This window comes from Podarcis vaucheri, assembly GCF_965113315.1.
Source record: "Podarcis vaucheri genome assembly, chromosome: 1".
Taxonomy (NCBI): Eukaryota; Metazoa; Chordata; class Lepidosauria; order Squamata; family Lacertidae; genus Podarcis; species Podarcis vaucheri.
In genome coordinates this window covers 16398470-16412349 of record NC_138759.1, presented here as the reverse complement: position 1 = coordinate 16412349, position 13880 = coordinate 16398470, and the positions used below count along the sequence as shown (strand labels likewise).

The 13880-nt window shown below is 43.3% G+C and overlaps 1 protein-coding gene across 2 annotated transcripts in view; it reads left to right on the top strand.

Moving 5' to 3' along the window:
• The window catches only part of RCOR1 (REST corepressor 1), a 146156-nt gene extending 134108 nt beyond the window's left edge, over positions 1–12048 (top strand). Inside the window, exons 8-12 of one of the 2 annotated variants that reach the window (XM_082218450.1) lie at positions 25–222; positions 3933–4010; positions 6086–6143; positions 9233–9462; positions 11486–12048. In XM_082218450.1, coding sequence (XP_082074576.1) covers positions 25–222; positions 3933–4010; positions 6086–6143; positions 9233–9462; positions 11486–11527 — 606 coding nt within the window. In that variant the 3' untranslated portion in view covers positions 11528–12048. Of the gene's footprint in view, positions 1–9; positions 223–3932; positions 4011–6085; positions 6144–9232; positions 9463–11485 lie in introns of both variants that reach the window. The other variant, XM_082218449.1, reaches the window with a different exon arrangement.
• Positions 12049–13880: the final 1832 nt, after the last annotated feature.

Here is a 13880-nt window from a genome sequence, read left to right as displayed (position 1 = left end):
GTATGGCAGATTTCTACTTTGCAGGTTCCCCTGGTGGAAACAGTTCCTCAGGTGAAGAAGGAAAAGCACAGTACCCAGGCAGCTAAGAACAGAGCCAAGAGGAAACCTCCCAAAGGAATGTTCCTTTCTCAAGAAGATGTGGAGGCAGTCTCCGCCAACGCGACAGCTGCTACCACCTTGCTGAGGCAACTGGATATGGAATTGGTCTCCATCAAACGGCAGGTACGAGCGCTTTCCCTGCGACAAATCAAGGCTTATTTTTAATCATCCCATACATATTTTAAGAAAGGAGCTGCCATCGGTCTCAATTTTGCGCCTCCCCGGAGGATTCATAGCTCGGACGAGATGTTTTGCATCGGGATGAGACTTGATTAACAAGCTGTCAGCTGAGCAGCATGTTTCAGAATGGAATTATTTCATCTTGGCTTTCTATTTACAGTGCAGCAAGGTACAATGTGCGGTTTGCCAGCTTCCTGTCTCTTCCCCCAAGATGCTACTATAGACTTCTATAAATCACAGTTTCTTTTTTATACTCTGGACGGTGTTTTTTTTTCTTTTTCGTTTGGAGAACATTTTTGTACCGGCCAACTATTTTTTAAAAAAAACTTCTTTTTTTGGCCTACTTGGTGACTTGATTTCCTTCCCAACTTCAGCTTTTACTCATATAGCAATCTTCCATACTCTCAAATCCAGGAATAAAACTAGGATAGCACTTGTTTTTCCTGCCCATACCATTCCTATACAATAGATATTTCTCTACCCCCCCACCCAAAAAACCCCCCTCCAAATTACAGCTAGTCTGAACTGTGTGACAGATTTGGCCTAGTTGATGCCGTACTGCAAATCTTCAAGGTTCCTATGTTAAAACGGCTTTCTTCCAATTTTAAGAAAGAAAATTTTTATAATATAACTGATATAACCCAGTAGCTCAGTTGGTTGGATCATGGTGCTGAGAATGCCAAGGTTGTAGGTTCGCTTCCCTGCATTGCATGGGGTTGGGCCAGATGATGGAACTCTATGATTCCATGATTTTATGATCGCAACCCTTGGGCAACTCGCTCCCCAAATATGCTTTGTCCATTGTTCTGTTCTTTCAAGTGCCACATATATTCACCCCACGTATTTAAAGCACTATGATTCCATTTTGAACAGTCATGGCTTCTTCCCCCAAAGAATTCTGGGAGCTGTAGTTTGTGGTGCTGAGAGTTACTAGGAGATTCCCCTATTTGCCCCCTATAGTTCACAGAGTGGCGTAACAATCAAGGCCCTCTTCACAGGGAACTCGGGAAACTGTAGCTCTGGGAGAGGAGTAGGGGTCTCCCAGCAGCTGTCAGCACCCTTGACAAACTACAACTCCCAAGATTCTTTGGGGGAAGACGTTGAGTGTATGAAATAGTATGATACCACTTTATGGTGTGAATGGCTGGTGTGAACTGTTGCCAAGGGAGATGTAAGCTCCTCCCAGACTTTTCCTAGTATGTACTGATTGGTCCATGGTGCAGAATTCCAATTGCCTTTCTCCCAATCAGTGCAATAGAAGAGGCTGTGTGTTGATTGGTTGCACTCATGATTAACTGAGCAGCATTCATATTTTTTAAAAGGCAGGTTTCTCTCACTTTCTAAATTAATAATAATAATAACGCAGAAGCATGTTTCTTCATATAGACACTTGTAGCCTTGTTCCCTTTTCTCTTGAACCAATGATCAATTGTCCGATTTGGATGATTTATGCCTGTTGCACCACCCTTAATTACTGATAATAAAAATTTAGGGACTATACTTTGGCCAAGCATCCACTTCCAGCATAATAGAAATTAGAGGTCAGAGCATCAAATATTTTATGCCCTTTATGAATATGAACAAAAGCTTCAATCCTATGCGTGCTGATCCGTGAGTAAATACACTTGAACCTGTGAGTAAACATGCACAGAATTGCACTGGAAGTTAATGCAACCTTTTTTGTTTGGCCACATTCTACATTTGCTTCTACCAATCACTTAATGGCGCTTTGGTTCCATGCGCAGATAAGTGGGATAAACCCCTCACCCCAAACAAATAGAAATCAAGTAAAGCAAATACTCCCTTTTCCTAATTAATTTTACTACGTTTATATCTTGCATTACACCGGGCTTTTATTTTCCCTGCACTGGCTACAGCTATAAAAGGGTTGAAGTAAGAAAAATGAACCCTGGTGTTTAATGGAATCTCTTGAAAAGCTGAACAAAATATTTATAGGCTCCGCATGGATTATGAATGCCTCATGAAGGACTGAGAAATGAAGGATGGGAGTTGAAAACTTGCCAACACTGAACCCACCAAAGGGAGAAATGGCACCCCGCTGACTTCACTTTTGCTCTCTCTGACCCCTTTGTAGAATAATAACAATAATAATAATAATAATAATAATAATAATAATAATAATAATAGTAATAATAAATTTTATTTATACCCCACCCTCCCTGGCCAGAGCCGGGCTCAGGGCAGCTAACACCAGTAAAATTACATTAAAAACATAGTAGGGGGGAAACCCCCAATTTAAAATACAGGTTAAAGTGCAATTTAAAATGCAGCCTCATTTTAAAAGTAGCCCATAGATCAAAACCATGAGGGGAGGGAAACAGAAGGGTCAGACTGAGTCCAAACCAAAGGCCAGGTGGAACAGCTTTGTCTTGCCGGCACTGCGGAAAGATGTCAAGTCCTGCAGGGCCCTAGTCTCTTGTGACAGAGCGTTCCATCAAGTCGGGGCCAGTACTGAAAAGGCCCTGGCCCTGGTTGAGACCAATCTAACCACCTTGCGACTTGGGACCTACAAAGTGTTGTAATTTGTGGACCTTAAGGTCCTCCGCGGGGCATACCAGGAGAGGCGGTCCCATGCTGATGCTTTTGTTGGGACTCCCAACTCCCTTCATCCCTAGCTATTGAACAAGTTGCCTAGAGGGGATGGGAACTGGGAATCCAACAGTATCCGGAGAGCCACAGGTTCCCCACCCCAAATTAAGAGGAGCGGGGCAGCCAGTGAACCCGTCATCCCACTCCATGCCTCTCCTGTTCAGCAAAATGCACAGAGGTGCCATGCCACAGATTTAAGAGCATTGCTGATGGGTCAGACATGGGGATTTCCCTCTCCTATAGTTGCTTCCCAGCAGCTGAATTGCTAGATTCTTTGGGGTGGTAGGTGGATGGATGGATGGGGTGAAGCAAAAGGGAGGCCTGGGTGTTTCTGTATGATTCCCTTCTGGTATCTGATTCCAGGATCTCTTTAATGTTTCCCTACAGTATACTGAAAGCGACAGTCTCAGTAGAGCTCCAAGGCAGGGCTTCTGTGTTCTATAATCTGGTGGTTGTGGTTGTTTTTAGTTTTTAGAAAACCAAGTTGCTTTCTCTTTCTGTGTGTTGTTGGGGTTTTTTAAGGGCGGGATAGGTAAGTATTCTCTGCTTTTAAATGTCAGCATTAAACTGTTACCAGCTGCCTCTCGGCGTAAAAGGTCTTTGAGGGCAAACGCTCTCTGTAATTCAAAGGCCAGGCGTACTTTCCCAGTTATTTCCTACTGAGACCCGTGGCCTGCAAACCGTCTCCGAGATCCTCTTGACCTGCGCCTCTGAAACTTAACAATTCCCTTAGATTTTGTGCGTGTGTAAAGAAGCCCTGGAAAAGGGTATTTTCTTTTAGATCTTGTGCCGGCTTGCCTCTTAAATTAGTTAAAAGTTCTCATTTCTTCCCTGGAGTCCTTTGGCTCTGAAGCGAAGCTGCAGTCCTCAAAACAGCACTGACCGGGGGGGGGGGGGGGAGGTAGGAAGTTTTAGAGAAAGGAGAAAGCGTTTCAGAAAATTGCAGATCAGAGCTTGGCAGGGGCTTCTCCACCCCACCCCATCTGAAGGAAGCGATGTTTTATTCTGTTATCTCTATTGACAGACGAAGCTTTTCTTTTCAGATTCAGAATATCAAGCAAACAAACAGCGCTCTGAAAGAGAAACTTGAAGGAGGAGTCGAACAATATCGGCTGCCAGAGGTAACTTTATGTCCTAGTGGAATTTGAACCAAAGGAGGGGGGGGGTGAGATGGCAGCTGTGCTGAAAGTCTGTTGGTTTCATGTGCGCTAACTGGTGATAAATTCATATGAGTTCTCATTTTGATGTGTCTTTACCAAATTCACACTTCCTGAACCAGCAGGCAGATTGAAACACAGGTTTCCTTTCAAATTCACCTCCAAACTTTGGAATGCAAGTCAGCAACAACAACAAAAATGTGTACAAATATTATATATATATTAGAGGAAATTGCCACACTCCTCTTGGCTCTGGTCTTGCCTACTCCCGCCCTGCAGGCTAACAAGAGAGAATGCAGGGCTTCCATGGGGGGGGGGGAGAGGTTCTGCACCTTTTTAGCAATGCAGGAATCAGCCTTGGGGCTCACATGCTCTCCCTTGGGGCTCATTCCTCCTCCCGGTGCAGCCATACAGAAGACATTAGGAGCATCTATGTGCACTTCTGCGTAACCAGAGTTCTGGTCTATGTCTGGACTCTGAGCACCACTTGCTGGGAATTGCAGGCTGCTGTTCTCATATTCCCCTTGCAGGCTTTCCCCCAGGCATCGCTGGTTAGTTATTGTAAGAGCTTTGATCCAACAGACTCATCTTACATTCCCGTGAACTATGGTTAGCTTAAACTATGGTTTGTTCAAACACGATGGGATCAAATCATGTCACGATCCTGGTGCCAGATTGAATGGAGAAGCCCCCCATGAGTATAGCCAGCTCCCCCTCGAGACTTTCTCATATGAGACAAGGAGTTCAGGGTTTTGTTTTGTTTTTAATGATTTTATAGGTTGTGTGGCTTTGTTTCTGAATCTGATCCTCCTACATGGTTTTGTATGCATTGTGGTATTTTATACATTGTGACTTACAGTTATTTTGATTCATCATAGTTTAGTAACTATTGACAGGTAGGTAGGTAGCCGTGTCGGTCTGTCGTAGTCGAAACAAAATAAAAAAAATCCTTCCAATAGCACCTTAGAGACCAACTAAGTTTGTTATTAGTATGAGCTTTTGTGTGCATGCACTGTGTATCTGAAGAAGTGTGCATGCACACGAAAGCTCATACCAGTAACAAACTTAGTTGGTCTCTAAGGTGCTACTGGAAGGAATTTTTTAAAAATTATTTATTGCAATTGTTAAGAGTGAACTTCTGTTTAATTATTACCTGTTAATGTTTTGAGAGTTGATTATGTTTTTTACTATTATATTCTAATAGATCACTGAATATTACTTTGTTTGATATAAGTCTTTCCATTTCAAAGTTCCGTTTTATTTTTTCTTTCTGTAGTGGATCAGATCATTATAATGTGTGTGTTCTTTGTTGCACATTTCATTGCTGTATACCGCCTTGTGTACAGTAGCATACACAAAGGTGGTATACAAATTAAAAGTGAAATGAAATGTGAGGTCAGGGAGTGGAGCCAGGCTAGCAGGCATAACATTGAGAGAGCCTGACATTGAAGCTCAAGTGAGTCACCATGGACCAGTCACAAGCTCTTGGCTGAACCACTTCCCAGGGTTCTTGTGAGGATGAAAGGCAGGGTTGAATCACGTCTGCCATCTTAAGCTCCTTGGTGGAAGGGAGGGCTATAAATAAAATTTCATAGAAGCCTAGTTTTAACATGAAACTCTGTTGGGGTGGTGTTTGAAGCGAACTTGTTGGGTATGGCCACCATCGCTCAATGGCAGAGCATTGACCTTGCATGGAGAAGGTCCCAGATTCAGTGCCTGGAATCTCTAGGTTGGGCTGGAAGAGATTCCCTGAGCTTAGATCACCTGCCCACTTCAACCCCTCCTTCTTCCCTGCTGTCAGTCAGCAGTTAATTCAGATAATGAATTGCTTCTGTCGTTTGACTAAATATATTCTTTCTTTCTTTCTTTCTTACCGCTCAGAGGAATAATGGGGACTTTGTTTAACAAATGACTGTTTTCCTCTTGCAGCTCAAGCAATTTGTTCAACTTTTTCATTTGTGTACACTTGTCAGGCTCGGGGTTTGAAAGCAGATCTGTTACCTAAGTAAATGATTCCTTTTCTTTCTCGTGACACTTAGGTTACGCTGAAATGCAACGCGCGCTGGACCACCGACGAGCAGCTTCTTGCTGTACAAGGTATAGTGCCAGAAACCCATTTCTGTGCGTTGGAGGGTGGGTCTCAGTCCCCGGAGTAGTCAACGTGGAGCCCTCCAGATGTGCTGGAGACTCCCAACTCCCATCAGCCCAAGCCGTCAGGATCAAAGATCAGGAAGGATGGGAGTTGTAGTTTGCCATATATAGTGGGCACCCTATTTCTTCGTGATGGGGAACTTCCACATTGATATTTTATCCTGTAGTGGTGCAACTTCTCCAGCATTTAGGTGAGGTTTTGGGTGTATCAGTGCCAGCTTCCGAGGTGTTAGGTACCATCTATAAATTAGTCTCAAGGTGAATTCCCATCTTTTGGCTGAGATGAGCTTAAAGGGTGGTTTAAACCAGTGGGTGGGGTTTATTTCGTAACCTATATCATGCTCCCATTGGACTTTGATTGCATTGAGGGATTTTTGTAGGGTCTTGGACTAGTATTTTGTAAATAGAAGTGTCTCACGTTGAATGCAACCGACCTGTAGAAAGGACTGTGCATTGAAAACAGAGCCGTTGTATGTACCCTTGTTAACTAAAACCTTTGTTAATAAAAACATTTTTTAAAAGAAAAAGAAAACCAGAGAGAATTTATCCACTTTCCTACTTAATATTATCAAGAGGCTCCTGGTGTCATCACTGCATGTCTTTAGGCTTTGGGCAAAAACATTCCCCTTTATCCAGGCCTTTGGCCATTAGGTAACCTGTGGCCTGTTAAAGGTGTTGGGGACTGACAGTTATTATGATCGTTTTTATTATGATGCTATCTATTACTGTGCTTTTATGTTTTTCTTATGATGCCCCGTAAAATGTTTAATGTTGTACACTGGGATCTTTTGATAAAGGGCAGTATATAAATCAAATTAATATTATTATTAATAATAATAATAATAATAATAATAATAATAATACTTACTGTAAACCATCGCGGTAGTTTGGAGGGTGTCTGGTTTGCAATCTACGGTTGAGGTTGCTCTGTGATAGCTCAGCTCTGGCTCCACCCAGGTAGCGATGCCCAATGCAGTTTCGCAAGTCACAGGTGGAGTTTGCTAGCAAAAAAAGGAGGCCTATACATTTGTAGCACTATTCAAAGGACTTTTAGCTAGGAGCTAAGTGGCACCTTAAACCTAGGTTATGGGCTCAACAATGGAATGTCCAGGCACGCTTTTTTAATAACAAAGAATACAAAGCTGAAAAGGAATGAACTGCACCTGAAATATTACGTTCATTTTTCACATGGTCTAGTCCTTCTCCTGCCCACCCCCCTAATATTCTTAAGAGGGTCTCTTCTCCAGTTTTCAGAGAGTAGCTGGAAGTGGGGAGGCAGAAAAAGGCCCTCCTTTCCTTCCACTATGCAGCTTTAATCTGAAATCTTAGGCGCAGTACTGCGCCGGGAGCTCAGAAACTGCTTGGGTTGATGAAATTCCCCATCGCAGAATGCGCCTAGAACGATGGGAGTTTCAAACACTGGATGAAAGTGTTGGGGCCAAGCACACTTCTAAGGGGAAGGCATTTCTCATGCAGAACACCCCTGCAGAAAAGGCACTTTCTTGGACCACAGCGTAACCCGCCTCCCACAACAGTGGCGAACAGAGAGGACAAGTATTGGTTGTGGTGCTTTGGGTCTGTTTACTTCTGTTTTCAGTAAAGTTTGACTGATATTTTACAAGTTCTTATGCACTGGCATAGAAAAGTGAAACAAAAAGGGATTGGAGATAAAACAAAAAGCATGCAGCTTGCATAGATCCGCTTTTCTTTCTGCAGTTTTTTATATATAAAAAATATAGAGTTGCATGCAGTCCTGGTTGCATTTCTTAAATCTTTTTTCTGACTTTTAAAGTTTTGTGGGCTGTTGCCTAACAGTGGTGATGAATTTTATTTGTTCCATTCATACCTAGTAGCGCCTGTCATGCGTTTGATGCAATGCAGCTCTAAGTATTGTCGGGCCAGGAACAATTTCAGAATTGTATTTTGTGTTTATTGTTTTGTTTATATGCCCACCCTTCATTAAGAAAACTCAAAGCTGTTCACAAATTGTCATATAGATACAAGAACACAGAATAAATAATGAAACACACTGGGGGGGGGGGAAACAACCTGCATACCATGGTGCAAATTTCAAACGGCTTAACATAAAAATCCTATAATCAGAAAAGATCTGAAGACCCAGAAAATGTATATCAAAAGGGCTCAAAACCCTGGGTGAAAAGTTGCACCGTAAGTTGTTTGCGGAATTGAAAGCTCAAAGATGCAGATCAGTCGCAGAGAGTTCCATAAGGAGGGTCCTGCTTCACCTTATGATATTTCCAGTGTTTGCTATAAAATATTTATGAAATCTGTTTTAAACAGAGTGTGCTGCTATTGAGAAGGCCACCGTTCCTTGAGCATAGCCCCCTGGCGTGACCATGGGCAGGATCCTCTTCAAAGATAATAAAATCAGAGTTGTAGAGTTGGCAGGGGAACTCTTGAGGATCATTTAGTCCATCCCCCTGCAATTCAGGAATCCCAGCACACAGTCCATCCTGGACTTGGGTGATCTTGGGCCAGTGGAGAGGATGAAATGGGGGTGAATGCATACTGCTCTCAGCACTTTAGAGGGTGATGGGAAGGATAGAAACGTAATGTAACGTAGGACACAGTGTCCCAACAATACAAATTCAAGCATCACGTGTCAATAATAATAATAATAATAATAATAATAATAATAATAATTTATTATTTCTACCCCGCCCATTTGGCTGGGTTTCTCCAGCCACCCTGGGCGGCTTCCAACAAAGATTAAAAATACATTAAAATGTCACACGTTAAAAACTTCCCTAAACAGGGCTGCCTTCAGACGTCTTCTAAATGTCAGGTAGTTGTTTATCTCTTTGACATCTGATGGGAGGGCGGGTGCCCTATAGGACGCACTTTTCCCCCTCCAAAAATGAAGGGGAAATGTGTGTGCGTCCTATGGGCGGGCGCCACTACCAAGAAGGCCCTCTGCCTGGTTCCCTGTAGCAATAATAATAATTCATTAAAACTTTAAAGGCTTCCATTATTGCGCTGATAATAACCTTAGCACCTCTTCTCCTTTTCTCTAGCCATCAGGAAATACGGTCGAGATTTTCAGGCAATCTCTGATGTGATTGGAAACAAGTCTGTGGTGCAGGTGAAGAACTTTTTTGTAAATTACCGGCGGCGTTTTAACATAGACGAAGTCCTACAGGAGTGGGAAGCAGAGCATGGCAAAGAAGAGACGAACGGAACTAGTACGCAGAAACCCGTAAAGTCGCCAGATAATACCATTAAAGTTTCCGAAGAAGAAGATGAGGTAGGAGGGATATAACTTGAGTTCAATCTTGATTTAGTTCCCAAAAACTTGACAATCAGTTCCTTGGCAGAATCGGCTCCTTTTCGGATGGTGTTTTGCTAACATTATTACTTAGCGGTGTCATTTGGAAGCTGGCCAGTCATATATTATCAGCTAACTGCCTGTGGTTTTGACATGTTTGGAGAACGTCAAATATTCACTGGAGCCAAGGATAGCCTTGAGGCCAGCAAAACGAAGCAAAAGTTTGCTCTGCAGCAACTTTTTAACATAGGCTGCACAGAGAATAGCAAAAAAAGAAAGAAAAAAAGGTCATTCTGGGTTCGGCGTGTATCTTATTTATTTATATTTTATTTTGTAGGCTTTAATCCTACCTTTCTTCCATCACGGAGCTGGCAGAATTAAAGCCTGCTTTCCAACTGCTATGCCGCAAATTGGGTTGCATTTGAAAAGAAAAAAAATGAAAGCACAAGTTAAATTATCTTGGCAACAATAAAACTATAACAGGGACAGATTAAAATAGAAAGTTGGCAGCCTCCAAAGATTGTGTGTGGCTAACCTGGGGGCGTCTAGCATGTACATGGAAGATCATTGTCTTTCTCAGGTCTGATTTAAACGCACTGTCCACCAAGAACTTTCTTTGTGACTCCGCGTCAAAGATTTTGTTGAGTTTTCTGTAAAATCTGTGACAAGAAAGTGGCTGGTGGAGGCCCTTGGGGGTAATGCGTCTCCTCACATGTGAGGATGATATTTATACCCTGCTCTTCTGACTGGATTGCCCAAGCAACTCCAACTCCTCCTCCTCCTCCTCCTCCTCCTCCTCCTCCTCCTCCTCTTCTTCTTCTTCTTCTTCTTCTTCGCAGCTTACAGATAAAAAGAAGAATCGCTAAAAACATAGAAGAAACAATCATTAAGAAACAATTGAACATTAATAGAATTAAAACTATACACACACATAGAATCTGCTTAAAACATGCAAATAGTTATGGCAAAAACAGCACAGCACCAACCCAAAAGCAGTCAGTTCCCAAAGTCTGGTTGTTGCTATTGACAGAAACAGTGAAAATCAATTCGTTTATTCTTGACGTTGTTCAAATGATGGCAGATCTTATGGCGGCTTGTGGGAGTGAGGTGCCTTCCTCAGTGGGGTGATGTGTTTTTGGGCAATGTGCTTTGCGTTGGGCTTCCCTGAAGGTCCCTTTGGGAGTTCCCACTGCAGCCTGCTTTGTCATAGAAGCAGGGAGAACCAAGACTCATTCGCCTGCCATGGTGGCAGCTGGACAAGCATGCGATTTACTTCCAAGCAAAATTCAAGTTCTGGTTTTGACCTCCCAAGACCTTTGGTGTCCTAGGACTCACATGTCTCAGAGGGTGCATGTCTCCATGTGACTCCCCTCCCAGTAGTGGGGAGCCTCGCTCATGAGTTCCCTCCATGGAATGTTGACTTCCTGGGAAAGTGCACCCAAACACTTGCGTTTCTCTGATGTGTCAGGCCCAATTTCTAAAGCTTCCCTTTCTAACGAGTTCGGATGGTGCTCGACTTTTTCATATCGTTTCTCTCCCCCTACCCTGTTTCATTGCTTTGTGAGCTTGATGTGCGTGCGGCTTTTATATTTGTTTTGACTCTATTATGGAATATCTCGAGTGTTGTGCATGAGACATAATAGACATTTATAAATCTAGGGCCCAGGGGGTTTTGAGGTTGACATTCCTGCCTCATCTCCCTCCCTTCTTATGTTCTGCTGAAAGCCGTGCCGTTGACAAGAGTGGCAATGCAGCTTGACGTTTCAGCTTTCTGTTTGTTTATGAATATTGACTGAGAAATCCGTGAATGATGTCTCGGAGCAGACGGGAACTGCCAGCTCCTTGCTCTCAATTCAGCCATCTGTGGGTTTCCCCCCCCTCCCCTCATTTTGGTGCCTGCTACCTTTGATTCCTTGGGGACAGGATACGAGGCTTGGAAATCTGACCTCTGTGTGAGTCGTCCGATTTTAATGTTGTGTCTCCCTTCTCTTTCCTCCTCCAGGCAACTTCTGTTTTGGATGTCAGATATACATCCGCATCATGAGAAACTCAGGTAGCCTAGAACAATGTTGATGTTTTGACTACTGTTGGTTATCCATGATATCAGGTATTAGCAAAACCTCAAGACAGCCATCATATCTCCGTGGACAAGCAGCTATTACCAAAAAGAGAGAGAGAAGAAGAAGAGAACAAATCACAAACCAAGGCAAAAACACTTCTGTTCCTGTGCTACATTTGCCTTAATTTTCGCCTCATTCCTCCATACTGCCTCCATTTGCTCTTCTGCAGTTCCTGGGACAAGCTCTCTGCCCTTCAACAGCACCCAACTTCAAAGCATTAGCTTCTCCTTGAGCCATCTACGCGCCGGCATGCAAAAAACCTCTTACCAGCCAGCTCTCCTCCCCCTCCTGCTCCCCCCACGCTCAGAGGTTGACCCCTAAAACCAGGGACCTTTCTAAAACTTGCTCCCTAGTAGTATGTATTTCTGTACGGCCTTGTGTGGTTTCAGCTTACTTTATGGTGTAATCATTATTCTTACAGTGACATTTTAAAATCTTTTTCTTTTTTGAAAAAAAATTATATACATACATATATATATATATATGAATGAACTCTCCATCAAAAACATGTATTGAGCATGTCCTAGGATGGCCTGGTGGCTTCTCTGAAGTCAGGGGACCTGGCAAGTCGGTGGGATTTCAGGGCTGCAAGCGGTAGACCACCCGCCTCCTGGCACATGCAGAAGCTGTATTCCGCTCCTTTTTATTTTTAAAGAAAACTCCGTTCTTAGTTGTGATTTCTATTATCGTCATTATTATTGTCGTAATGGACCTTCTTACTTAGTGCAAAAGGGAATGTGCAGCCTATAACCTGCTTTGGAACAATCTGTTGGTCGATCGATGTATATGCACCCAAACGCCCGTGTTCTTTCATTATAACCTCCCAGCGAATGCTGACACAGCTGAGTTCCTTTGACCGTCTTAAGGGGTTAGGGCAAAAGCAGCAGCCTTTGCCATTCGCTCCGGGCTTCCTCTGCATCTGTTTGATACTTCTGTCGTCTTAAGGAAAGGAACAGAGGCTGCACAGTCTCTGCGCTTGGCAAATGGCTTGCTTGGCCATGACACTGCGATGCAAATTAGGATAGAGAGCTTCAGTCCTTTAAAATGTGTGTTTGAACAGAGGGGACACACACACACACACACACACACACACACCCTGTCCCCTCCTTTCTCCCACCCCAAGAGCTCCTTCAAGCTGCTGTCGCTTAGTTCCTTCCAGCACGCGGAGCCCAGCTGTGTGGCAAAGGCCGTTGTGGCAAGTTCCACTTCCTAGGAGCTGGGACGGAGCTGGCTTGAGGAAGAGAGGTTGGAGGTTCCTCCTCCTTAGACTTCTGAACTCGGCAGTATGGAGGCGGCGTGGGTACCAAAGGAGCCCTTCAGCTGAAAGATGTAGGACGTAGCGTTCTTAAATATTTTCATTAGCTGTAATAACGATGCAAAATTAAATAATTTTAATCAGGGATGTCCAGGGGTTAATTTATGTGCGCGTGTTTTTAGTTGACTTCATTGCCACAGTACCCTTAAAGTAGAAATCAATTTCAAATAAAGTTGCAACCTCAATATGCACTGCTTTTTGAGATGCTGAGGGCGAAGGGGAGGATTAATTTGCAATTTAATAAACCTACCGCTCGTTGGATGGAAAAAGAGCTATCTTTAATACTTTTCTCTTACCATGTCCTTTTTTACGGCAGCAGCTGCAAATGTACATGTGCGCCCTTCGCTGGTAGTCACGCTGAATTTAAAATTTGCCTCTGCCTTCTAAAGTTGACACACACAAACCCTGCCTACGAACTAACCTGCCGATCAAAGCTTGCTGTCCTAAGACACGTTCTGTTTGGTACACCAAACGCCACTGCAAATATATGGGGGAACAGGTCTTCTAGTAATAACCCTTGTTTCCTGAGGTAATGTAAACGCCTTATTTTTGGAAGGGTCTGTCCCTTCTGTTTTGATAATTAAAAATATATGCAGTTAAAGCACAACGGGTGGCTTATTCCTTACGACATGCATTAGCCAGTGTAAGCATTTTAACCATTGTGGTGTACTTAGGTGGCTCTGAAGCTTTTTAAAAATATAATAATAATATAACAGTAATAATAACTGGGGACTTCTACTATGCATGAGAAGGCAGAACTGCACTTTATCATAATTTTCAGTGGCTGAAACCACAAGGGAATTGCAATCGGCTGGTAGACAAATTTCATTGAAAATAATAGCCCAACCAGCTGCCCATTTTGCCCTGATTGCAGGGATGAAGGACCTTGTGGTCCTTCAGATGGTGTTGGACCTTAGCTCCCATCATGCCTGACCTTGCTGGCTAGGGCTGATGGGAACTGT